Source organism: Amblyraja radiata, chromosome 39 (assembly GCF_010909765.2).
Source record: "Amblyraja radiata isolate CabotCenter1 chromosome 39, sAmbRad1.1.pri, whole genome shotgun sequence".
NCBI lineage: Eukaryota > Metazoa > Chordata > Chondrichthyes > Rajiformes > Rajidae > Amblyraja > Amblyraja radiata.
Genome location: NC_045994.1, coordinates 4,585,505 through 4,613,223, shown reverse-complemented (window position 1 = coordinate 4,613,223; position 27,719 = coordinate 4,585,505). Strand labels below are relative to the sequence as shown.

Below are 27,719 nucleotides of genomic sequence, written 5' to 3'. Positions count from 1 at the left end.
TTCTACAGGAATTTCTGATAATTCATCTGTGAGATTTGACATTGTCAAAAATTGTCCTCCCGTGAATAGGCTTCCTTGTTATAAAATGGAAATCGATCTTTTGTCTACAATTGGAAAGATTTATTTATCAAAGTATTAGCTGGTACCCACTTCATCCCAGAGTCTTTCAGCAACAAAAATATATTACGAAAAGTTGTGCTTTTGCGTAGCGGCACTTTAAAAAATGCAAGTATTTTATCCACAGTTTTTTTTTTACCTGCTTCCTGTCGCTTTGTAAGTTTTCCGTTGGATGCTCTAAGTTCATCCACAGTCCGCAGCCCCTCTCTGAACCACTTATCAGCTGTCTTCACACCAACGCCGAAAACACTGGCGAATCGCTACAGGACCAGAAACAAGCCTTACACATCGGGGTAACCAGTTACTGACCAACTTGTTACAGTTAATCACAGGGTCCTGTCCAACTGATTGCTATTTGCAAATAAGTAAAGAATTCCAATTGCATTACAACCATCTCAACCAAGCACTTCACAGCTAAGTTAAAAGCATTAAGGGCCGGTCCCACTTACGCAACTTCCTCGGCGACTGCCGACACCCGTCCTAGGTCGCCGAAAATTTTCAACATGTTGAAAATTTTTGGCAACATATGACGGGTGCCGGCAGTCGCCGAAAAAGTCGCGTAAGTAGGACAGTGCCTTTAGCAGTCTGAAGAAAGGTCTCGACCCAAAACGTCATCCATTCCTTCTATCCAGAGATGCTGCCTGTCCCGCTGAGTTACTCCAGCATTATAACCATATAACAATTACAGCACGGAAACAGGCCATCTCGACCCTTCTAGTCCATGCCGAACACGTATTCTCCCCTAGTCCCATATACCTGCGCTCAGACCATAACCCTCCATTCCTTTCCCGTCCATATAACTATACAATTTATTTTTAAATGATAAAAACGAACCTGCCTCCACCACCTTCACTGGAAGCTCATTCCACACAGCCACCACTCTCTGAGTAAAGAAGTTCCCCCTCATGTTACCCCTTACAACTTCTAGACAAGCAGCGGAAGAGTACAACAAGTAAGCATCTTCATTCTGTGGATCAACTGCAGGCAGAGGAAGAGCCTCTCAACATATACACCAACTGCAGCAATGAGCTAGCGAACCAGAAGACAAAGAATGCGTCCGTGCAAGTCCAGTTGAGTGGAGCTTATGTTAGCATGGAAGCAGACACAGGAGCATCTGTCAGCATGATATGCGTCTATCTAATAGCATTTCCAGTTTTGTCTCTATTCTAATGCACAATCTCTGGCAGATATTTTCTGTGTAGCGAACACTCACAACAGGGATGATGTTATTTATTTATTTTTAAACATGTTGATTGAGCAGTAAATGTTGGCCAAAACATTAAGCCTACCCTCCACAGCTCTTTAAAATACTGCCAGCTGATCTTTTCCCATCCATTCAGAGAACAGCTGGATATTGGATTAACATATCATCTGAAAGGCAACAAGAAGCAAAATGCTGAAGGAACTCAGTGAGTCAGGCAGCATCTGTGGAAGCAGAAGCATTATCGATGTTTCGGGGTGAGACCCTGCAATAGGAAACGAGTTCTTCCACTGGTTTGTCTTTCACTCCAGATTCCAGTCTCAGGTCTTCAGATGAAAGACACTTTCTCCAATGTTGCAACATTCCTTCGCTACCTGACTTTGACGCAGAGACAACCTGGCTACTCAACACCCGGCTTGAGATCTAACTATTCCTTTGGTTTATGTTTCATTCGTAAGAAGAAGACTACCTGACTGAAGTGTCAGCCTGGATTTTGTGCGCAAGTTGCTGTGACAATGGACTGCACTCGTCTCATTTATCAAAAACCCTGCTTGCATATCAAAATTAGATGAAACATTTCCTGCATAGCAGAAACATGAAGCTATAATTGATCACAAAAGCAATTTGAAACTCAGTATCATTGTAAAAATGTAAGAAAAGAAACTGCAGATGCTGGTTTATACCAAAGATAGACACGGGGAGTAGCTATAGAGCTACTAACTTATAGCGCCAGAGACCCGGGTTCGATCCTGAGTACGGGTGCTGTCTGTACGGAGTTTGTACGTTCTCCCCATGACGTGCGTGTGTGTTCTCCGGGTAATTCTATTGTCTATTAGCTTCAGTTTCCTCCCACACTCCAAAGATGTACAGGTTTGCAGGTTAATTGGCTTGTATAAATGTAAAATTGTCTCCAGTATGCATTGGGTAGTGTTAATGTGCAAGGATCGCTGGTCGGTGCGGACTCGATGGGCCGAAGGGCCTGTTTCCGCACTGTATCTCTAAACTAAACTAAAGTGAACTAAGCAAAATGCTGGAGTAACTCAGCAAATCAGGCATCATCTCTGGAGAAAATGGGTAGGTGGTATTTCGAGTTGGGATCCTTAATCAGACTTCTTCAGTCTGAAGGGTTCCGACCCGAAACGTCACCCATCCATTTTCTCCAGAGATGATGCCTGACCCACTGAGTCACTGCATTTTGTGTCTATCATTTGAAAAATACTATAGTCATCTCCTGAGCAACTTCTAGATGAGCAGCTGGATTACCATTTTGACTTGAACCTTTACTTGAGAACACCAAGACTCCCTGGAAGGGTCTCGACCCGAAACGTCACCCATTCCTTCTCTCCAGATATGCTGGCTGTCCCGCTGAGTTACTCCAGCATTTTGCATCTACCTTCGAAACGTTGGTCTTTTCAAAAAGCGATTGACATTAACCACTGAAAAATTATCCTAGAAATAGTCATTGTATTAATGTTAGTTTAGTCTAGTTTAGATATAGCATTGTCCACGCCGACCAGCGATCGCCCATTCACACACCGTTCTACACACCTTACGCACCAGGCACAATGTACAGAGTCCAATTACTCGACAAACCCAAAGCTCTATGGGATGTGGAAGGAAACCGGAGCATCCAGAGTTAACCCACACGGCCACAGGGAGAACGTGCAGACTCCACACAGATAGCATCAGGGGTCAGGATTGAACCTGGGTCGCTGGCGCTGTGAGACAGCGACTCTAACAGCTGTGCCATTCTAACCAACTACTTTTCCTGATATGTCCAAGACTCGGTCCTGAAACCCATCTGTGAATCGTCCAAACAATAGAGTGCTGGAGGAGCTCAGAGGATCAAGTAGCATCTGTGGAGGGAAATAGACTGACGATGTTTCTGGTCAGGATCCTTCTTCAACCTCGACCTGAAACGTCGCCTGTCCATACCATTCCCCGCCATAAATGCTACCAGACCTCCGAGTTCCTTCGGCAGTTTGTTTTTTGTTCAAGATTGCAGCTTCTGTAGTCTCTTCTGTTCTATGTGTATTCTCCATATACTTATGGCAAAACACTATTCTCACTCAGGCCTACCTTTAGTGTATGATATCTCTCATTCTGGAGTATATTTCCAACTTCACTACAAGTTCCATCTTCAAGGATTTCCTGCAGCAAAGAAAAAGGAGACTTTTCTTCATTTCTTGCAAATAGCTAGAACAGCAACTCTCAATCTTGACATTTTCTAATCTTAATTTTTCCTCTAGAAAGTAATTTCATTTTTCTGCATCAACATTAAGACTTAAGTGACTTCTTCTTCTTGCGTATGGCGTGCACAGCCTCAAGTTGTAAGACAACTTGTTCTATTTGATGTTATTTGATTGTGCACGCCGGGTTGATTGTATTCATCGAAACAGGGCGGACCACGTGAAGGTTGCAAACAAAGATCCTATAGCAAGCAAGATAGTCCACACGACGAAAAAGACATAGTATGGTCATGGGCAGATTCATGGGTAATTTTCGGCCCCATTTCCATAACCGGCTTCCGTCTCCGCACCAAAGATCCCATAGCGGAGACGGAAGCCAGTTACGGAAACATCCTCGTAAAAATAAAAGTGCTTTGGTAAAAATCTTCTCCTCATTTTCAGAATTATGATTTATTAACACAAACTGTTCCCCCGCAACGTTGGTTACACTGCGAGTCGGGTCGGGTAGGGTTACTGAAATTGATGAAAAAAAGGCTCACGTTCCGCTCCGTTGCGTACTACACGTCAGCCCATTGCATTTAGTAGGACTGGTCCATCTTGCTCCGCTATAGGATCTTTAGTTGCAATCATCCACCCCACTTAAGTGACTGCAATGCAAGTAATGGTCCATATAAACAGCAGTTATTCTGCTGGATATCCAAGGAATGTGACAGACCATAGGAATCATATCATGCCATTACCTTAATCACCTTTCTGGAATGGACGCCGAGATTGGGAATCCCTTGAAGGTCTTCCATTTTGGTCACAGTGTACGGCAAAGACTTTAGAATTGAAGATGCTCTTGAGAATGCCAAGTATCGCCCTTCACTCTCACTTAACTCTGCACTTTCAGCCAGAACCTTCAATGCTTCCTAAATATCAAGACAAATGATTAATCTCAATCCATTTTAAAATGGATAAAATGTATATAAAACATATAAAATTCTTAAGGGATTGGACAGAGAAAATGTTCCCGATGTTGAGGGAGTCCAGAACCAGGGGTCACAGTTTAAGAATACTGGGTAGGCCATTTAGGACTGAGATGAGGAAAAACGTTTTCACCCAGAGAGTTGTGAATCTGTGGAATTCTCTGCCACAGTGGAGGCCAATTCACTGGAGGTATTCAAGAGAGAGTTAGATTTAGCTCTTAGGGCTAACGGAATCAAGGGATATGGGGGAAAAGCAGGAACGGGGTATTGATTCTGGATGAGTTGCCATGATCATATTGAATGGCAGTGCTTGCACAAAGAGCCAAATGGCCTACTCTTGCACCTATTCTCTATGTTTCTATTTAGAGAAGTCTATTGCAGTGTATACATTTTGACATGGCCAATTTTTAGCACAATGAAAATCCAGTAATCTGCTGCCAGTGTGGAATTCCCGAAGGTTTAATGTCTGGCTCATTGAAGACCTTTGCTCACTTCCCTCTTACTGTGGCCCTGGTTCCTGTGCTGCCTTCCTCTTGCTGGGAAACCCGTTCCACGTTCCCTTCCACCCTCTAGAGCCCTGCTTGCTTCCTGACCTGGCTCTGGTTCCTTGAGATTTACAAGTGCATTGTTTCACAAGCACCCCTGGGTCACTGGTACATTTATTATTGTACTATTTAAAAAAAAACGTGAATTAGCAGCGTGTTAGATTATTATTGGAATAAATCCAATAACCCAGACAATCTGCAAGCCCAACACCAAAGCCCCAGGCTTGTAAGATTCATGGACATACGCTCATCCAATTCAAAACATTACATAGACTATATTATTCAAAAACTAAATTAAATAAAATCTTTCCTAATGTTTCACCAATCTGTGATAAATGTCTGTGTCAAGAAGCTACCATAGCGCATTCTTTTGTTTTTTGTACAAAAATCCAAAAATTCTGGTATGAAATATTTGATATTTTTTCAAAATTAATCAAAATAAAACTGGTACCAAAACCAGAATGGATCATTTTTGGAATATCGGAAGGTATCCCTGAATTAAACGTGCATCAGAAGAATTTATTCAATTACGGGCTAATAATGGGAAAAAAGCTCATACTTAAATTCTGGAAAAATGCGCCCACACCAACAATAAAAATGTGGATATCAAATATGTTTGAAACATTACATCTGGAAGAGATGAGATTCCTCTTAGCAGGTAAAGCAGACCAATTCCAAAAGACGTGGTCTACGTTTCTGGACCTATTACAAGCATGAGGTGCAATAGTAATTTTAAAAATAAATAAATAAATAAATGGTATCAGGACCTGGCAATGGGAGGTAAAACAACAAAAACAGACTTGGTTGGTAGTTCCCTTTCTGCGGAGTTTAATGTTATAATAGATCGATTGTTCCTACTTTCTTTTTCTTTCTTTTCTAGGGTCTACTTTCTTACTTTACTTCCTTCTCTAACTTCTTTTCTAAGGGGCTTTCTTTTCCCAACACTCTCTTGCACTTCACGACTCTTGCGCACTTTCTTTACTTTCCTTACTTCTATCTTTTTCTTAAAGCTCAAAAAAATGAAGCGGTACAAAAAATGTATTAAGATATATGTGCTGTGTATTATTGTAATTTACCGTACTTCTAATAAAAATAATTAAAAATAAAAAAAGATTCATGGAGTTATAACGTAACATTCTCAGGTATTCAAACAATTGCTCACGTTATCCACCGCATACATGTGTTTAAGAAGGAACTGCAGAAGCTGGAAAATCGAAGGTAGACAAAAATGCTGGAGAAACTCAGCGGGTGCAGCAGCATCTATGGAGCGAAGGAAATAGGCAACATTTCGGGCTTTGGCCCGAAACGTTGCCTATTTCCTTCGCTCCATAGATACTGCTGCACCCGCTGAGTTTCTCCAGCATTTTTGTCTATCCACCGCATACATATTGAATCATAAGTACTCTTCCTTTTTCATCTGTTTCAACAGCCACCATTCCACATACAATCCTGACTGTGAATGTTGAGAGAGTAGGGAACTGTCTGAGCTCAGTCGTGTCACAACTGTGGCATTTTACATGCATTTGTAAACAGGTCCAGTAATGAATGTGAGCAGCACCCTCATTCCTCTGAAAGTGCCAACAAGCTCTGAAATAATTCCCGCCTAAGGTTTGGGGTCAGAGTGAGTGGGCTGTGTTGTCTGTTGATCATTACCGTAAATAACATGTTTTTATTTCTTAGCGTCGTCCTTCTTTGACAGGCATATGATGAAATAGGTGCCTCACTGGTTGCAACTGCTTCTGTCGATACCTAAAAATTAAATATAATTAGCAAGCATTTAACTATTTCTTTGACAAAAGAAAACATCCCAAACCCCTTGAAAATAAAAAAAAGACCAATCAGTAATGAAAAGCATGGTCATCATTAGAAACACAGAAAATAGGTGCAGGAGGAGGCCATTCAGCCCTTCGAGCCAGCACCGCCATTCATTGTGATCATGGCCGATCGTCCCAAATCAATAACCTGTGCCTGCCTTCTCCCCATATCCCTAGCCCCTAGAGCTCTATCTAACTCTCTCTTAAATCCATCCAGTGATTTGGCCCCCACTGCCCTCTGTGGCAGGGAATTCCACAAATTCACAACTCTCTGGGTGGAAACGTTTTTTCTGACCTCAGTCTTAAATGGCCTAAATGAGATACTTTATTAGCCAAGTATGTTTTGCAACATACGAGGAATTTCATTTGGCAAGTCAGTCATACAAATAAAAAGTAACAGAACACACAAAATACATTTTAACATAAACATCCACCACAGTGACTCCACATTCCTCACTGTGAAGGAAGCCGAAAAAAAAAGTTCAGATCTCTTCCCTTCTTTGTTCTCCCGAGGTCAGTGGCCTCGAGCTCTCCGTTGACGGGATGTTCTCGACTCCCGTAGCCGGCGGCGTTTGAGCCCTTTGCATCAGGGCGATCAGCTCCTGAATCAGGGGGGGGGGGGGGGGAATTTCAGCTCCCCCGCATCGGCAATCGAACCCCGCGTTGGGACTGGTCGAGCCTCTGCATCGTTGGAGCTCCCGACCAGCCTCTCCCGAGACTGTGAGCTCTCGATGTAAAGTCCACAGACTTGCCTGGAGCGATCCCAGGCAAGGAATTGGCTCCGATGTTAGGTCCACACCCCGGGCTAGGGCTCAAAGTCAGTCCGAGGAGGTTTCCAGCTCCATCGATGGTAGGCCGTAGATCGGCCGGAAATACGATCCAGGGGAAAAAAACGCATCTCCGGCAAGGTAAGAAACTGAAAAAAAAGTTTCCCCCGACCCCCTCCCCCTACATAAAACAAACCGGAGAATATTTACACAAACTTTTAAAACGCACTAAAAATTAAATTAAATATAAAAAAACACACAGACTGTTGATGATTGAGCAGGCTCCCAGCTCAAATAAGAACCAATGTCATCAGATGTATCTACGAGCTCTGGGGACACAAGGAACTGCAGATGTTGGAATCTTGAGCCAAAGACAAAGTTCTGAACCTGCTCAGCGGGTCAGGCAGCATCTTTGGAAGATATGGGCAGGTGACATTTTGGGTCAGCCTCTTCTTCAGTACTTTGGAATTTGTTCACTCAACTTTAAAAATCTGCTGGCCGATGTCTAAATGGGTGATGGTTTTGGATGATCGACGATTGAAATGATAGTACGGATAACCAGAGCAGGGAATGGTGTCCATAAATGCCGATTGTCTGCTTTAAACCAAGAAAGTGATTCACTCCAGCCACCTAACGGTCACTCCATGAAACGATGAGTTGGTTTCAAATACAAAGTTATTTTTAAACAAAATATGTATTTTTGTTCCTGCAAGCTAAAAAGACTAAATGCTGTTTGAATCGATCGAAGCAATTGCTTGTCAATTTCAATGCCCTCCCACAGTTTAGTTTAGTTTATTGTCACTTGTACCGAGTGAAAAGCTTTTGTTGTGTGCTAACCAGTCAGCGGAGAGACAATACAAGATTACAATTCAACCATTTACTGTGTGCAGATACATGATAAGGGAATAACGTTCAGTGCAAGATAAAGCCAGTAAAATCCAATCAAGTCCGAAGGTCTCCAAATGAGATGGACAGTAGTTCAGGCCTGCTCTCTAGCAGTGTACCAAGCAATCTGTGTTTTTAAAGAGACAGTGGTGGATAATTACTGTGGTGATGCGCTGTACGCTGGACCCAACATCCGTTATACAGAGGTCCATAAGAATAAGGGTAGACTGTCATCTATTAACTGGTAAACAATGATTTAATTTGGCCTCATTCTGAAGTATTATTGCTCATATTAACTTCCAAGAGCTGCCTTACAAATGCATCTAAGCTTTCTAGACACAGACCTGGAATGTGGCCCTTATAGAAGTGTGGTTACATTCCACTGGTTGCCTGGAATCCACACACCTGAACTTTTCATACATTGTGCAGGCCTCAAAATATTGGTCAGGCGTGTCCTGATACAACGAAAACCAAAACAAAGTTGAAAAATGGTTAACGGGTAACTTCAGATTTCCCTTAACATTTCCAACATCTATAGAATTGCAGTCGTGTGTTTGAAGGAATACATTCTTCTTGGCTTGGCCTGCGCAAATATAAACAATAAACAAGGAACTTGATCAATCAGTTACACCAGTCCATTGGATCCTTGACCGTAACCGTTTAATTTAGAGATACAGCATGGAAATAGGCCCTTCAGTCCACTGAGTTCGCGCCGACCAGCAATCCCCGCACACTATCACCATCCTACACACACTAGGGACAATTTACAATATTACCAAACCTATATGTCTTTGAAATGTGGGTGGAAACTGAAGCACCCAGATAAAACGCACAATCTTTAGATATGTATAAAGGAAAAGGTTAGTGAAACAAATGTAGGTCCCTTAAAGTCAGAGACAGGTGAATTTATAATGGGGAAACAAAGAAAGGGCAGAACCGTTAAGCGCGTACTTTGGTTCTGCCTTCACTAAGGATGACTAAGGATATGATTCTCCAATTCCTGTTGTATTTATTCCCTTTGTGTTTATAACCGAGTGGGACGATGCCCTTCCTCATGGATTCTGACATGTTGCCAAACAGATACATACCATTGTTTATTTCCAGCAGGTTTGGGCTCATCCAGTCCCAGAGCCAAATACAACTTCACCCGCAAGTTGAGAGGTTTAGGGATTTGTATTCATCTCAAGTGAATGGATGAGCCGGTCAACTCCTTCAGGATCTGACCCAAAACATCAGCGATCCATGTTCTCCAGAGATGCTGTGTTACCCGCTGAGTTATTCCAGCACTGTGTAGCACAGGCTAACTGGCTGGTGCATACTCTCCTGTTTGACGTTGTCTGAAAGATCACCGGATGACAATTCCTGGGAGGCTGTGCTATCCGTGTGCTTTTTGGCAAACACACTGGCATTGTAGGATCTGCAGATCCTCAGATATATCAGTTGAGGATGTTTCTGAGCTGTCCTCTTCTTCAGGTCACAATCCTGAACTCCCCATGTGAAGCATCAGCATGATAGACGATAGACAATAGGTGCAGGAGTAGGCCATTCAATGTGATCATGGCTGATCATCCACAATCAGTACCTCGTTCCTGCCTTCTCCCCATTTCCCCTAACTCCGCTATCTTTAAGAGCCCTATCTAGCTCTCTCTTGAAAGTATCCAGAGAACTGGCCTCCACCGCCCTCTGAGGCAGAGAATTCCACAGACTCACAACTTTCTGTGTGAAATAGTGTTTCTTCATCTCCTTTCTAAATGGCTTACCCCTTATCCTTAAACTGTGGCCCCTGGTTCTGGACTCCCCCAACATCGGGAACATGTTTCCTGCCTCTAGCGTGTCCAAACCCTTAACAATCTTATATGTTTCAATAAGAATCCCTCTCATCCTTCTAAATTCCAGAGACCCTTTTCCACAGGGATTGCAGCCATTCAATGCCAAGGTCCAGCCTCTTAAACACACAGTGAACAGGCATTCAACATTGCCTACTCCAGCAATGTCCACTTCCAGTGAGTGAATAAAAACAACCTAGTTAAATTGCAATGTTGGGAAATCCCTGTTGCAAAGCAACACGGAACTATACTGATGTAATCATTGACTGCAACTCTTTAGAAAATATGTTCAGTATTTCAAATGCTCATCTATCAACATCAAGCTTCATTGACTTCTCTTATTCGGAATATATGGTGAAATATTACTAGAGTCATAGAGTCTCAGTGTGGAAAGGCCCGTCCACCCAACGTTCGGTTTTGATCACCCTGCTATAGGAAGGATGTTGCTGAACTGCAAACATTGTGGAGAGGATTCATGAAGATGTTACCAGGACTTAAGGGCTTGAGCCATAGGGAGAGGTTGGGCAGGCTAGGCCTTTACTAGAAAGAGTCTAGAGATATGGATGGGTAAGGTGTGAAAACGAAAGATCAAAGCGGACAATGCTAAGGAAATGTAGAATGGTTCAATGTTAGCTGTGGGGAAGTTTACAAGGAGGCAAACAAACAGTAAAATTAATCAGGACAGTGAACTGTGGGGTGGGGGAGGGACAGAGAGAGAGAGAGAGGGAATGCAAGGGTTACTTGAAGTTAGCAAAATTCATAATGCTGGATTGTAAGCTGCCCAAGCTAAATATTAGTTTAGTTTAGTATAAAGCTGAAACTCGCATTAAAGTAGCTGCTGACCTCACTACCTGACAGACAGGTCAGACTCTGCTCAGCTTCCTAAAAGTTTTAAAATAGTTGAAATGAAGGACACTTTGGTCGTGATTCAGGCTGTCCCTGCAGACCACTGTCTCCATCACTGATGGAGGAGCGTTGAACCTTATGGGACTCCTGGCTCCTATTGCCTCCTCTCCTGAACAGGATCTGAGGCCAATCTCTATTGCCCTCCACATCCTGTTCCCTCACCAGTCCCCTGTCAGAACATAGAGAAGTACAGCCCAGGCGGCACGGTGGCACAGTGGTAGAGCTACTGCCTTACAGCACCAGAGACCCGGGTTCGATCCTGACATGCAGGTCACATTCTCCCAGTGTTCCTGGACCTGGAGTTTGTCCGTCAGCAACATTTGGTTACGGACAGCTTCTGCACAGGAAAGGCCAGCAGACAGACTGCTTGACCTCTCACTACATTGATGGCCTTCCAGTCACTGTTGCTTCCAGATGGCATCAACGTGGATACAGAGCCAGATATTGAGGGTGAACTATGCGATTATAGCTATCAATATCAACAATGACCTAATCATGAATCAAACCTTCCTGCTGTATTTAACAAAATATCACAAACTAGGCCCGAACCCCAAATGCCACCTATCCGTTCCTTCCACACATGGTGGCGCAGCAGTAGAGTTCCTGCCCTACAGTGCTTTCAGCGCCAGGGACGCGGGTTCGATCTGTACGGGTGCTGTCTGTACGGAGTTCGTACGTTCTCCCTGTGAACACGTGGGTTTTTGCCGAGATCTTCGGTTTCCTCCTCCACTCCAAAGACACACACGTTTGTAGGTTAATTGGCTTGGTTATGAATGTAAAATTGGCCCTAATGTGTGTAGAACAGTGTTAATGTGCGGGGATCGCTGGTCAATGCGGACTCGGCCCAAAGCGCCCGTTTCCGCTCTGTATCTCCAAACTAAACTAAGATGCTGCATGACCTGCCAAGATACTCCAACCTTGTATCTTATTCAAGATTTCAGCATCTGCAGTTCCTTGCATCTCAAAAAATGAATGCTTACACTTTTTTTAATTATTAAATTGTGTTATCCAAGAATGTTTTCATTAAATACCTGAAGTCGATGGCGATTTTCCACTTCCAGGGGTCTTTCTGCCCCCATGCTCTCAGTAAACCATGCAATATCCACCAGGACTGCATCAAACCCATCTCTGCAAATTCCATGCTGTTTTTCCAGCAATTCCAAAACCTCGTTGCCAGTGTTATTCTCTGCCACAACATGAGTAACCAAGTCGCTGGAAGGAAGAAACAGTAAAATTCACAAAACTCAAAACGACCCCACGTACAAATCAGAGCGTGGCACAAATAAAATTCCAGTTAGAGCCTACATCTGAAATATTAACTGCTGTTTTTCTTGAAAACAAATTGGAATTAATCCTGTCATGAGTTGATATGTGCGTGAAATTAAGAGTATTCTAAAATGGCTTTCGTACTTAGTTCTCTGATCTCCCAACTCATTTTCTAAAAATGTCTTTCTCTAGCTGGTTTGGCTTGTGGATCCATTACTTTGCAAACAGAGGGATGGAAGAAATCAAGGACATAAAGCAGAGGAATTGGTGTGTACTGGAGAAAATTAGACAACATTATGGATGGCACTGTAAGTCAGGTTTGCTAGGCTAATTGGAATACCATATATTTGATGTTGCTATTGGACAGGCAATGGTAAAGATGGAACACAAGGAACTGCAGATGCTGGTTTACAAGAAGACACAAAGTACTGGAGTAACTCAGCAGGTCAGGCGACATCTCTGGAGAACATGAACAGCTTACATTTCGGGTCGGGACCCTTCTTCAAACTGACTGTAGTAGGGGGAGGGGAGAAAGCTGGGGAAAAGGGAGGGCTTAGACAAAGCCTGATGTTGTAGGTGTACACAGATGAGAGGGGGTTTGGTTGGTGGATGGGTGATCAAAGGCTACAGATGTAAAGGAGACAAGAGGGTGTACGGTGAGGAGAGGAGTGAAATGTGAAGCCAGTGGAAGGGATATGGGTGGAAGGGGGCTGGGATGGGGAGGAGGAGGGAAAGGGATAACGAGATATTGAGAGAAATGGTTACACACCTCGGTAGGGCACAAGAGAAGGGAGAAAAATAAAGAGGAGAGGGGTCAAGAGGGTCTATTTTGTCTCAAAATGTTGCTGCAGAGCAACAAAATATCCACTCCGGTTATCAGGACACAGTTAGCCTCCTTGACAATTCCCACCATTATGAGCACAAAAGCAATGGATAAGATGCCAGGCGAGTATTCTGGGACATCTTTAAATATACGGGACTAATTGGTGGCCATTGGCCATTTTTTTAAATTTGGATTTAATTCCAGATGCAAACTGCTGTTTAACTTCATTCCAGTGATTCTAAAAACCAGTATTGGCTAAAGATCAATAGCCCAAACATATCAAAACTATTTTGGCTTATTTTCCAAAGAGGTGAGGATTACAGTTTTAAGACTTTCTAAATGTTTGTTAGATTTCATTCCTCTCATTGTGGCATTTACCCTGTGAACTGGGAGCATTCCGCAAAACAGGCCCTGTGGCAATTCCAATGCATTGCAGATAACAGAAGAGTACCATTAAATCGCAAGTTAATAAATATTTCATTTTGATTCACTGCCATCAACGTTGACTTACCACGGCAATACTTCTGGTAAACTACCCAAATCACTATTAATGAGCAGGCAGCATATGAGCTCAATCCTACCCTTACTCACTGTCTGGCAGTACACATTTCCACCTAGATTTCTGGATGGCAAACAGAATCAGTATTTGACTCGGTTCATTATGGAAGGCTGATCCAGAAGATCTAGGCATTAGGGAGCCACAGTGACTTAGTAGATTGGATTCAAACTTGATTTGGCTACTGCAGTCTGCTTCCTGTTGCAACAGATCTCATAAGTGATAGGAAGACAGAGGGAAGCGGACACGGATGGGGCTCCCGGAAGATGACGGGCACGGCCCAGCAGCAACTCCACAGCGGCCACAGCGCTAGGCCCGACCCCGCCAGTCCAGGGCTGCCGGCCAACCTAGCGGGGCAGGCAGAGCCGAGCTGGAGCCAGCGGCTGCAAGTCCAGGGCCGACCCGCCAGCCCAGGGCATACCCCGGACACCTCCGGTCAGGGACGGGGCCCAGCAGCAACACTGCGCACACAGCGCCGGAGATCCAGGCCGGACCACGACATCGGACGATACGCAATCCTGCACACAACGCAGCACCACAGTTGCCCAGACTGTTTATAGCGAGTGACCTATGACCTGGGCATGAGCAATCGGAATACCGAACTCGCTTATTGTCAGAGTGAGGCCCAACACAAAGTGGAGGAACAGCACCTCATATTTCGCTTGGGCAGCTTACACCCCAGTGATATGAATATTGATTTCTCTAACTTCAAGTAACCCTTGCATCCCCTCTCTCTCCATCCCTCCCCCACCCGAGTTCTCCGACTAGTACCGTCCTTCTGATTAATTTTCCTGATTCCTTGTCATCTTCCCCTCAGCTAACAATGAACCACGATACATTTCTTTATCATCGTTTGCTTTGATCTGTCGTTTTCACACCTTTAGACTTCCTCTCCCCTGACTCTCTGTCTGAAGAAAGGTCTCGACCAAAAACGTTACCCACTCCTTCTCTCCAGAGATGCTGTATATCCCGCTGAGTTACCCCAGCAGTTTGTGCCTATCTTCAGTGTAAACCAGTATCTGCAGTTCCTTCCAACAGTATTACAACTGTCCAGCTCATGGTCCAATCTATTCAAAATTCGGGCACAGAAGTATAGAATAACAACAAAACCTTTTCTATCTTTGTCAGCTTTACAGAAAGAATATATTGCAGACATTTCCGTGTTTCACATGTGTTTAACAAATCATAAGACGATCATGTCAATTGCGTCATGTTATGTCACACTTTGCAACCTGCTGCAGCATGTATAAGCTTCCAATTTCTCAATATTTCATTTCCTTTATTCCCGCGACTGCAGTGAATCTTGCAACAGCGTTTTCAAAGCCTGGGATAGTTGCCTTTTCCTCCATGATAGTAAACTGCTTTTAGTTTACAAACTGCTTTCATGTTTCACGGCTCCAGGCTGGTGTCCCGTCAGTCCAGACAGGGCTGTAGGTTAACCCGGCGAGACAGGCAGAGTTAAGCTGGATTTAGCGCTGCCTCTCTGCGCTGCCTGGGGGCAATGCTCCCTTCCGACTCCTGATGTCTCTGGCCGCCCCCGGACGAGGGGAGGGTGGGGGGGCACTCGGGAGGGGACGGGGATGGTCCAGTGGCGGTTCAGCAGCGATTGCGGTGCCGGAGACCCGGGATAGATCCTGGCTGCAGATGAGGCGCAGGTCTATGTCCATGCCGCGGCACGGCTGCCAAGCGTTTTTATCGCTTGTGACCTTCGACAAATCCCATGATTCCTTGCGTTTTTCGGAATACCAAACTCGCTTATTCTGAGGCCATGACCTCTAGTCCTCGACTCTCCAACTAGTGGAAACATCCTCTCCACATCTAAAGTTTACACCATAAAAAACACAGAAGCCTCATCTTCCTTTGGTAAACTATAAGCTAATTCTGTACGAACTCATACACTACTACGCTGTGCTTTAGCCAGATTCTGATGGTCCTCCATTCCCTTTATATATTGATTTCAAAATTTGCCTCGATTTTTCTTTATCTTGCTTTTTTCAGCTCTGCAACCCTATTTATATCTCCTGGTCAAAATACAAAGTGCTCGAATAACTCAGTGGGTCAGGCAGTATCTGTGGGAGAAAAAGAGAAATGAAGAAGGGTCCCGACCCAAAACGTCATCTGTTTATCCCCTCACAGATGCTGCCTGACCTGCTGAGTTACTCCAACACTTTGTGTTTTGCTCAAGATTTGAGCATCTGCAGTTCCTTGTATCTCAGTATCTCCAGGTTACCTGGATCACCAACTGACATCAATCAGTGGAAGACCTTTATACCATTATCCTGCAAATGCCATCCTAAACCTTTCCATTTTTGCTTCTCTGCATCTGTAAGTTTTCCTCCAAAACATCATATGCCTTGGAAATACATCTTTGGTTGTCGGCTCTAAAGCTTTGAACACCCATCCAAGACCCTTCACCAGGAATGTACTAACTTTGAAAGTGTTATTCACTACTACCTTCACAAGGCCAATTAAGTCTGGACAGTAAATACTCATGGCCAGGAAATGAAAAATACTTCAAATAAATTAAGAAAACACTAAAGACATTTATGGCAGTAAGCTACAGTATTTTCAGCATTTTCTGTTTTTATTTCAGATTTCCAGCAACTGGAAGATTTTGCTTTGGTTACAAAAAACATCCAAACTGCTTAAACATTTGCCTTAGACAGACATAAAAACTGGAGTAACTCAGCGGAACAGGCAGCATCGCTGAAGAGAAGGAATGGGAGACGTTTCGGGTCCAGACCCTTCTTCGGACTGATCATTCCTTCTCTCCAGAGATGCTGCCTGTCCCGCTGAGTTATCCCAGCTTGTTGTGTCTATCTTCGCTTTAAACCAGCATCTGCAGTTCCTTCTTAAACATATGCTATTGTCTCTTGCAAAAGAAAAGCACTTAATATTTGCTTCTTCCGCATTGCCCATCTCACAAAACAGTTGGCATTTCATTAGACACAAGGAATTGCAGATGCTGGTTTACAGCGTCGCTCAGTGGGTCAGGCAGCATCTCTGGAGAACATGGTTCAATGGTGCTTTTTTATTGTCTCATGTGCGAATTGCGAACACAGAGAAATTATTTTCCTTACAAACAGTCCAATAGTGTATTGCCATGCCCCCGATTGGCAAGTGTACCAAAATAAGTCTAAGGCCCCACATGCAAGAGGCACCATGTTTTGGCGCCATTTCCAAAGTCCACGCGCTAGGCTTCATAAGCGGCGTCTGTTCCAGGCAAGTTCCAGGCAGCTGCGGGCCTCCAGCCGTCTCCTTCCTTGGACGGCATGTCCCTCTCCTCGCCTGTCCATCTTTGTTCCATGGGGTGCCTGCCTGCCGCAGCCTACGACGAGGGCTCGGTAGGCCAGACCCTGGTCCCCTCTCCTCTCCTACTGATCCTACTCCTCGCCTGTCATCGCTGGTCCATCCTCCAGTCTCCGATGGACAAACAGGTGATGGCACGGTGGTCTCCTCCTTCCAGGCCGGTGGTCCGCCAGGTCCAATGAGCAGGGGACCAGCTTGTTCCTGGACTCCAACTTAGTGAGCTCCCCTGAAGCTCAATCCACCTCATCTTTAGGTGACGTTTCACCTTGTCTCGCCTAACAGAAATGCTGCCTGACCCACTAAATTATACCAGCACTAAGTGTCTTGTTTTTTGTAGTTTCATTACATTAGTCCTAAGTTGTGTTAAATTTACTGTTCAGCTTATTTCAAGTTTGTCAGATTCTAGAGTCAGGTACAACTCTAGCCCACTCACCTCATCTGCTCTTCCACGCGAAACCCCTTTTTCCAAGCGAGCTCCGTCAGGAACCTTCTCCTGCTTGACCCCATCCTCCTCTCGACCAGAAATACACCAAAATCACCAAACTTGACCTTCTTGCCAACTGGGCTGTTTCCATCCAAAGAGCAGTCGTATACAGAAGTCACCGCTACATCTTTACACCTCTTCTTACGAGGCATCAGTGCCATGGTTGCGGGCAAGGCAAGGGAACCTGAGGGAGAAAATGGTGGGACAACAGTTAACATCGAAACAAGGATAGCAACTGGGTCAATATCAGGAGTGAAACTTAACCAGATTAACTTTCTATGATTGACAAGTTTTATTCTGAAACTTAACTCCTGATTTTGGCTGTTGCCCTTCACATTTCCTTCCATCAAATTCCACATTATAGTTATTAAACTTAACTTTTCTACTTTGCCACATCTGTTTCCTTGTCGACTACGTTAATTAATATTAATTTTATAATTTAAATAAGCTGGGGAAGGCAACATGGGAAAGGTCGGGGGGTAACATTTAGCAGATAAAACAGGCCAATTATTGGAGAAATATGGTGTCAACATGGACTCAATGTCCTGAGCAAAATTTAAGATAAAAGCTAACATAGTTGACAAGGAAAACATAGAAAATAGGTGCAGGAGTAGGCCATTCGGTCCTTCAAGCCAGCACCGCCATTCAATATGATCATGGCTGATTATCCAGAATCAGTGCCCCGTTCCTGCTTTCTCCCCATATCCCTTGATTCCTTTAGCCCTCAGAGCTAAATCTAACTCTCTCTTGAAAACATCCAGTGAATTGGCCTCCACTGCCTTCTGTGGCAGAGAATTCCACAGATTCACAACTCTCTGGGTGGAAAAGTTTTTCCTCATATCAGTCCTAAATGACCTACCCCTTATTCTGAAACTGTGTGACCCCTGGTTCTGGACTCCCCCAACATGGGGAACATTTTTCCTGCATCTAAAATTGAACAGAAAAGTCACATTTAACAAAAAAGTTACATTTAATTATTATAATGTGGATTTTAATTGCGAGAAACGGCCAAAAGGAGGAGTTAAGTTTAACAAATGAAAGTTGTTAATTATAAAAAGGAGAGGGGACGTGCATTGAGGAGAGAGAGTGCTGTACCGGGGAAGGTGAGCCGGTGTGCAGTCGCCTCCTCCGGGCGAGGGGGTGAAAGCGAGCCCGAGGCCTGGCCCGGCGCAGGCCGCAGGCCGGAGAGGGGACGCGCCTGGAGAGCGCGCGCGGGCACGGGCACGGCAAACGCGCTCCCGCCGCTTCCCTCCTTCCGCGCGCGTGCACGCGCATCACCTCAACACGGGCGCGCGCCTCCCCTTGCTCCCGGGCACTTGTCAACGTCCCGGGGACAATCCCTCGAAATAAACATGCATTGCAAGGATTCCCACACACTGCTGGTTTACACCCAAGAACAGACACAAACACTAACTTATATATGTAACCTTATATTGCAAGGTGGTAACATTTGCTGGTTGCAATGCATCCCATGTAAATAACCCTGTGGACAAGGGTTGTTCCGCAGAGCTCAACCTGTCTTCAGCCTGTGACTGCTGCAAAGTTACAATTGAAAGGCCCGACAGCAAAGTGTGTTAATTGACACTCCAATTACCCCGTAACCAGACCTCGCACGTCGTGAACTGCCATATTTTGATCATGTAAAATGTAATGTACATGGATAGGACAGGTTTGGAGGGATATGGACCAAACACAGGCCAGAAAGATGGCCAGAGGTTTACAAAACATGTAGGAAGGAACAGCAGATGTTGGTTTACACCGAAGATAGACGAGTATAGTTGGGATATGTTGGCCGGTGTGGGCAAGTTGGGCCGAAGGGCCTGTTTCCACACTGTGACTCTATGATACCAATCAACAAAATGTTGTCTGACCCACTGATTTACTCCAGCTTTTTGGGTCTATCCGATTTAAACCAGCAGCTGCAGTTCCTTCCAAAAAATGTAATCAGCACAAAGAGTGTGTAGCACATATTGTGAGTGTATATACCTTTAAGGACGATGTATAGAATTTGGTATGACTTCTGATACCCTGTGGCGTAGAGAAGTTGAGAGTTTATTTTAGTTTAGAGATACAGCATGGAAATAGGCCCTATGGCCCACCGACTCCATGTTGACCATCACACACCCATTCACACTAGCTCTATGCTATCCCACTTTCACATCAACTTCCTACACACTGGGGGGAATTTACAGAGGGCCAATTAACCTACAAACCTGCATGTCTTCGGGATATGGAGGAATCCAGAGCACCCAGAGGAAACCCACGTGGTCACTGGGAGAAAATGCAAACTCTGCGCAGACAGCACCAAAGGTCAGAGGTTTCGAAGGTCTTTTATTGTCACGTGTACCAATTAAGGTACAGTGATGTGCGAATTAACATACAACCATACGGGGGGAAAAAGCATCAAGGCATACAACTACATAAGAGTCAACATAAACATCCACCACAGCAGATTCCCCACATTCCTCACTGTGATGGAAGGCAAAAAAGTCCAAACATCTTCCTCTTTATTCTCTTGCGGTCGGGGCAATCGAAGCCCCCGCGTCGGGGCGATTGAAACTCCCACGTCAGACATCCGCTAATTCACAAAAATGGAGAGAATTTAATTGGAAAATTTTGATTTGTTTCATTATTACGCCTAACATAAAAAGCAAGCAAATTCTAAGGCAGCAAACATGCTGGAGGCAATGTGGCCAAACAGACGCAAAGCATGCACATATCTTCTGGATGAATAGAACCATTTTGGGACAGAGTGAATTCAGAATTAAAGGAGGTATTAGGATATATAGTCTCCAAGAAGTGTTCCATTTTATACCTGGGTAATATAACTACAGTGGTGCTGAAGGAAAATCATTACTTGGTTAAAATCCTACTCACAGCTGGCAGAAAGGCCATTCCAAGAAACTGCAGCGGACACACCCAGACTTAGACAATGTTTAGATATAGTACAGGAAATATTTGTCATGGAGAAATGACATATTCTCTAAGAGTGAAAGAAGACGTGTTGAACAGAAAATGGGAAAAATGGATTAGGTATAGAAATAATAACATCAACACTATAATTTTATTGACAATAATGTAAGTTATTGGAAAATGTTTTAATAAGAAAATAGTTCTGTATATTGCATCATTAATTGTAAACTGAACCCCCCACTGCACTGTTGTACGTTTCACTGCACTGTTGTATGTTTCGTTGTTATATTTGTGTTTTATATGTGGATGCATAAAAGCAATAAAGACTAAAGTGAAAAAAAAAGAAACTCCCGTATCGGGGAGGTCGAAACTCCCGCGGTTTGGGGTCTCTGACGAGAGACCACGGGCTCCGTGATGATAAGTCCGCAAGCATCCAAGGTTGGAGCACCGAGATCAATCCATGGCAAAGGGATCACAAGCTCCGTGATGTTAAAATTGGCAGCTCTTAAAATCGGTCTCCAGCAATGGCTGCCAACTCCTCAATGTTAGGCCGCAGTGCGGACGGAGATACAATACGGAAAGAAAATCACATCTCCGTCGAGGTAAGAGATTCCATAAAGTTTCCCCCTACATAAACAAGCTAAAGAACACTAAAAAACATACATTTAACACATACTATTAAACACAAAGGAAAGAAAGGACAGACAGACTGTTGACGAAGCAGGGTGGAACCCGGGTCTCTGGCACTGTGAGGCAACTGATCTATTAGTTACACCACCGTTAATGGCCTACGATGCTCTATCTAGATGGTGTCTGCTTTACTGATCCTGTGTCAGTGGTTCTTAACCTGGGGGTCATGGCCCCCCTATGGGGGTCGTTTGGGGCTTTGCCGGGGGTCATGAAGGGGACACAAATAACATATCAATTAGTTGTGCCCATGTTTGGGAACCTAACAAAGGTACATATCACATACAGTATTTTGTTCGCGTATACGCGTGGTGCCAAAAAGGTTCCCCTACACCCCCTTCCCCCACACCCCCCCTCCCCCACCCCCACCCCCCTACCCTAAATGCCCCCCTACCCTCCCGTGTGACTGGGACCCAACGGGTCCAACTTAGTCTAGTACCAAGTGAAAAGCAACAAGACACATAAAAGTTAACATAAACATCCACCACAGTGGATTCCACATTCCTCACTGTGACGGAAGGCAATAAAGTTCAATCTTCTTCATCTTTGTTCTCCCGCGGTCAGGGCAGCCAAACCATCCGCAGTCGGGGTGATCAAAGGCCCCGCGGCCGATGATCGAAGTTCCCGTCGGGGTGATCGAAACGTCGGGGCAATTGAAACTCACTCCCTCACTCACTCACTCACTCACATGGAGCTCCCGAATCGACCTCTTCTTACCAGAGACCGCAGGCTTCACGATGATGAAGTCCCACAGGCTCCCGCTCCTGCTTGGAGCGCCGGGTCGGTCTCCAGGAAAAGCCACCAACTCCATGATGTTAAACTGTAGTGGGGAAGGAGATACGATGCGGAAAAAAATCGCATCTCCGGCGAGGTGAAAAAATTTCACCCCCCCCCCCCTCCTCCCCCAGCACCCACATAAACAAACCAAGGAACACTAAAACATACTTTTTAACACATACTAAAAGTAACAAAAAAGAAAGGACAGAAAGACTGTTGGCGGGGCAGCCACCCAGGTCATGCAGCATCTCTGGGGAAGATTGAACCAAACCGTCACCTCGCCATGGTCTCCAGAGATGCTGCCTGACTGGCTGAGTTACTCCAGCACTTTGTCCTTTTTGTAAACCCACATGAGCAGTTCCCTGTGTCTAGGCTTTGTCCTGCCCCCACCTCTCTTCTAGCTATCTCCCCACCACAATAAACCTGAAGAAGGGTCCCGATTCAAAACATCACCTTGCCATGTTCTCCAGAAATGCTGCCTGTCCCACTGAGTTGCTCCAACACTTGATGTATTTTTATTGAGGTCAATAGTACTTTCTGATATCAGTTAGAATATAATTAATCACACACACACTTATAATCTGTTTGATTCAGTAACACAAAGGTCAGGGTAATTACTCATTGAGGAAGAATGAAAGTTTTGAGCAATATCAAAGATAACCGTGTCGGAAGGAACTGCAGATGCTGGCTTAATCCGAACATATGACACAAAGAGGTGGAGTAACTCAGCGGGTCAGACATCATCCCTGGAGAAAAGGAATAGAGTCTCGACCTGAAACGTCATCTATTCCTTTTCTCCAGAGATGTTGTCTAACCCGCTGAATTACTCCAGCATTTTGAGTCCTTCGAAGGTGACCAGTTCCAGTGGCAACTAAACGTATATCCTACAACTAAAACATTAGAAGATATCCCAAAGGAATTTTGTTTTGCAGAACCAAAACAGTAGCAGAGAGAAGAGAGTGAAGCTAAGTTTGTGGTGAGAAAAAAGACTTGGTTAAAGATGTTTGAGACGATTTATTAAAACAGAACAGGAAGTTGCAACAGGGATTAGAACGGCACAGTGGTGCAGCGGGTAGAGCCGCTGCTTCACAGTGCAAGAGATCCGGCTTCTGTCCTGATCTCGGCTGCTGTCTGTGAGGAGTCTGCACATTCTCCCTGTGACGTGTGGGTTTCCTCTGGGGTCATCCTCTCTGATCCCTGCCGGCCCATGTAGGGTGATTGGCCTCTGTAAATTGCCCCTAGTGTAGGGAGTGGATGAGAAAGTGGGATAACGTGGAACTAGTGTGAACGGGTGATTGATGGTCGGTGTGGACGGTGAGTCGAAGGGCTTGTTTCCGTGCTGTATCTCGAAACTAAACTCCAAACTAAAACTTAACAAAGGCTTTCATGAGCCTAGTGCTTAACAGCTGGTGAATGGTAGAGCATGGGGTAGGGAGGCTCTGTGTTAGAGAAGGGGTGGTTGCAGATAAACTGGAGAAGGCCAGTAAACCAACATCTGCGGTTTCTTGTGGCACCTTAGTACTAACTATATTTAGTCATGGAGATATACAGCACGGAAACAGGCCCTTCAGCCCAACGCGTCCATGCCGAACAAGATGCCTGATCTAGCTAGTGCCCATATGCCCATAATTGACCCATATACAGTACCTGTTTCCGACAATCATGGGCAGATGGGCACTAGCTAGATCAGGCATCTATTTCGGCATGGACGCGTTGGGCTGAAGGGCCTGTTTCCGTACTGTATATCTCTATGACTGTAAATGTTGTATAACGTTAGTACCTCCACCAATGTAAAGCACTTTGGCCAACGAGAGTAGTTTTTTAAATGTGCTATAGAAATAAAAAGTGATCCCTGTAAATCTTTCCGATCCATGTACCTGTGCAAGGCCCATTCCAGGCTGCAGGAGTACGTGTTGAGGGACTCACTGAAGTTCTGCTCAGCCATTGCCAAAGCTCTGTGGTAGACGACCACAGTCTAGAGTCCTTCCACTGCTGGACATTGAGGAGCAGAGTCTGCTGGGGACACCAGGTCCCTACCTGGTCGGAGAGGCAGCTTTTCTCCAGGCTGCAATTTCGACCTGTCCTCGCGGCCTACCAGCGGGCCTGGAGCGAGGTTTCCTGAGGGAACCGCCCAGAACATCGGCTTTGGCGGCGGCACAGCGCTGGAGCGCTATCGCGGATTGGGCGATGCCTTACCCGGGTCGCCGCGCTGGAGCTCCGGTGAGCTGAAGACCGCCGATGAACATCGCGGAGCTGCGGGACTGTGGAGCGGCCAGCCGCAGGCGGCGGCGCTGACTTTAACATCGGGAGCCTGGGATCTCTTGTTGAGATCGCCAGTGGTGGAGCTCCATCCAGCGCGGCCTGTCGGCTTCGGAAGCCGCTGTCTCGAGTAAGGAGGCGGCCGTTCCAGGTGTCCCAAGCCGCTGAGAGGATTCTCCCGACGCCGGAGCACCATCACCCGGCGAGAACGGCCTGGAACATCGGGCTTCTTTAGCGACGACTGCGGAAGCCTCAATAGGCCCAACTATGGGTGGACATGGGGATGGGACTGGACTTAGTGCCTTCCCTCATAATGGAAACCATTGTGGGGGGATGTTTTTTATGTTACATTTCTTTATTATTGTCATGTTTGTATTCTTTTTTTTATGTGCTGCATTGGCAACAAGCATTTCACTACACCAATTGGTGTAGGTGACTAATTAAGAAACCTTTGAACCTTTGAACACCCACCAAACAGGTGAAGGGATATCACCTCCGGACCGCAAGATCCCAAGAAATTGCAGAAAAGTGTGGACACAGCCCAGACCATGACACAAACCAACCTATCTTTCATTGATTCCATTTACCTCACGCTGCCTCGGCAAGGCCAGCAGCATAATCAAGGACAAGTGGCGCCCTGGATGAACCATCCTACCACAACTAGAGAGCAGGTCTGAACTGTTATTTTGATCGGACTTTACTGGCTTTATCTTGCACTAAACGTTCTTCCTTAATCGTGTAGCTGTACACTGTGAATGGCTCGACTGTAATCATGTATTGTCATTCCGCTGACAGGATAGCACACAACAAAAGCCTTTCACTGTACCTCGGTACACGTGACAATAAACTAAACTAAGGGGGCTACATGAGTGACAAGGATGTTTTATTTGAACATATGTGTGAACATTACTGAGTATAACACTAATAAATGTATAGAGAAATTGTGAATGTCTGAAGAGTTTAGTTTACAGTCGCAGTAGGGAAAACGGTCCTTCAGTTCACCAAATCCATGCCGACCATCGATCATTCACTTACAGTTCTATTTTATCTCACTCTCATATCCACTCTACACACAAAGGGACAACTTACAAAGGCCCATAAACCTACAAACCTGCACGTCTTTGTGATGTGGGAAGAAACCGGAGCACCCGGAGGAAACCCCCAGGATTACAGGGAGAACGTGCAAACTCCACACAGATAGCTCCCGAGGTTAGGATCGAACCCTCTCTGGCACAGCGAGGCAGGAGGAGGTAGTTGCGACAGGCACTATCGCAACATTTAAGCAGCATTTAGATAAGTACATGGATAGGAGAGCTTTAGAAGGAAAATGCTGGAGAAACTCAGCGGGTGAGGCAGCATCTATGGAGCGATGGAAATAGGCAACGTTTTGGGTCGAAATCCTTATTGGGGCAAATGCAGGCAGGTAGGACCAGTGTAGATGGGACATGCTGGTGGGAGTGGGCACGTTGAGCTGAGGGACCTGTTTCTGCGCTGTATGACTGAATATAGTTATAGCACCTGCTTTAACTTCCTCCTCTGGCAGCTCGTTTCATTTATCACCAAATAAGAAACTTATTTGAAGAGCTTGTTTAAAAATAATCAATTAATTACCCTCAATGCCAATGGCCAACTGATTAAAATGCTAGATAGTCACAAAAAGCTGGAGAAACTCAGCAGATCAGGCAACATCTCTGGAGAAAAGAAAAAGGAATAGGAAAATATTTCAGGTCGAGATCCTTCTTTGAGGGTCAGGGGGTAGGGGAACAAGAGATATAGATGGTGATATAGAGAGAAATCAGGCAAATTAATGAAAGATGTGCAAAAAAGTAACAAAGAACAAGGAAACAGACTAATGTTGGATGTGGGCTAGCTGTTACCAAGTTATACAGAAATGAAACTCAGTGAAACTAGTACAACAACTAGGGTGGGGGAGGAAAGGTTTACTTGAAACTAAAGAAATCAATATTTGTACCGCTGGGTTGTAAGCTGCCCAAGTGAAATATGAGGAGCTGTTCCTCAAATTTGTGTGTGGCCCGGGACAGAAGGGTCAGTGTGGGAATGGGAGGGGGAGTTAAAGTGGGATCTACGAGAGATCACATAGGCCAAGACAAAGACAGACAAGACAAGACAAAGGTGTGTTCAGCGAAACGATCGTCCAGTCTACATTTGGTCTCGCCAATGTATAAGAGTCCACACCTGGTACAGTAGATGGGGTTGGTGGGGGATGCAAGTGAACCTGGTTCAGTAGATGGGGTTGGTGGGGGATGCAAGTGAACCTGGTTCAGTAGATGGGGTTGGAGGAGGATGCAAGTGAACCTGGTTCAGTAGATGGGGTTGGTGGGGGGTGCAAGTGAACCTGTTGCAGTAGATAAAAGTGCTGGAAAAATTCAGCGGGTGTAGCAGCATTTATGGAGCGAAGGAAATAGGCAACGTTTCGGGCGGAAACCCTTCTTCAGACTGATGTAGGGTGCGGGGCACAGGACAGGGAGAAGAAAGGAAAAAGGAAGAGGAGGAGCCCGAGGGCTGAGGGAGAGCTGAGAAAGGGAGGGGACAGCAAGGGCTACCGGAAATTGGTGAATTCAATATTTATGCCGCTAGGGTGCAGACTGCCCAAGCGGAATATGAGGTGCTGCTACTCCAATTTCTGGTGGTGCTTACTCTGGCCAAGGAAGGAGGCCCAGGATAGGAGGTCGGATTCAGAATGGGAGGGGGAATTGAAGTGCTGAGCCACAGGGAGATCAGGTTGGTTAATGCAGACCGAGTGGAGGTGTTCGGCGAAATGATCGCCAAGCCCATGCTTGGTCTCACCGATGTAGATCAGCGGACATCTAGAGCAGCGGATGCAATAGATGACGTTGGAGGAAATGCAGGTGAACCTCTGTCCACCTGGAACGACTGCTTGGGTCCTTGAATGGAGTCAAGGGGGGAGGTAAAGCGACAGGTGTAGCACCTCTTGCGGTTGCAAGGGAAAGTGCCCGGGGAGGGGGTGGTGTAGGAGGGAAAGGAAGAATTGACCAGGGAGTTACGGAAGGAGCGGTCTTTGCGGAAAGCAGACCGGGGGGGTGGGGGGTGGGGGGTGGGGGGAGATGGGAAGATGTGGCGAGTGGTGGGGTCACGTTGGAGGTGGCGAAAATGACGGAGGACTATTTGTTGTATGTGACGGCTAGTGGGGTGAAAGGTGAGGGTTAGGGGGACTCTGCCCTTGTTACGAGTGGGGGGGATGGGGAGAGAGAGCAGTGTTACGGGGTATGAAAGAGACCCTGGTGAGAGCCTCATCTATAGTAGGGGAGGGGAACCCCCGTTCCCTGAAGAATGAGGACATTTCCGATGCCCTGGTGTGGAACACCTCATCCTGGGAGCAGATGCGGCATAGACGGAGGAATTGGGAGTAGGGGATGAAGTCCTTACTGGAAGCAGGATGGGAAGA

The 27,719-nt window shown here is 45.4% G+C and overlaps 1 protein-coding gene across 1 annotated transcript in view; it reads right to left on the bottom strand.

Annotated features, from left to right (window-relative positions):
* The window catches only part of LOC116967352 (DNA nucleotidylexotransferase-like), a 40,130-nt gene extending 21,274 nt beyond the window's left edge, over positions 1-18,856 (bottom strand). The window contains exons 1-7 of the mRNA XM_033013860.1: positions 18,752-18,856; positions 17,606-17,840; positions 12,250-12,430; positions 6,674-6,769; positions 4,248-4,418; positions 3,398-3,469; positions 257-377 (exon numbers count right to left, since the gene is read on the bottom strand). Coding sequence (XP_032869751.1) covers positions 257-377; positions 3,398-3,469; positions 4,248-4,418; positions 6,674-6,769; positions 12,250-12,430; positions 17,606-17,817 — 853 coding nt within the window. The 5' untranslated portion in view covers positions 17,818-17,840; positions 18,752-18,856. The remainder of the gene's footprint in view (positions 1-256; positions 378-3,397; positions 3,470-4,247; positions 4,419-6,673; positions 6,770-12,249; positions 12,431-17,605; positions 17,841-18,751) is intronic.
* Positions 18,857-27,719: the final 8,863 nt, after the last annotated feature.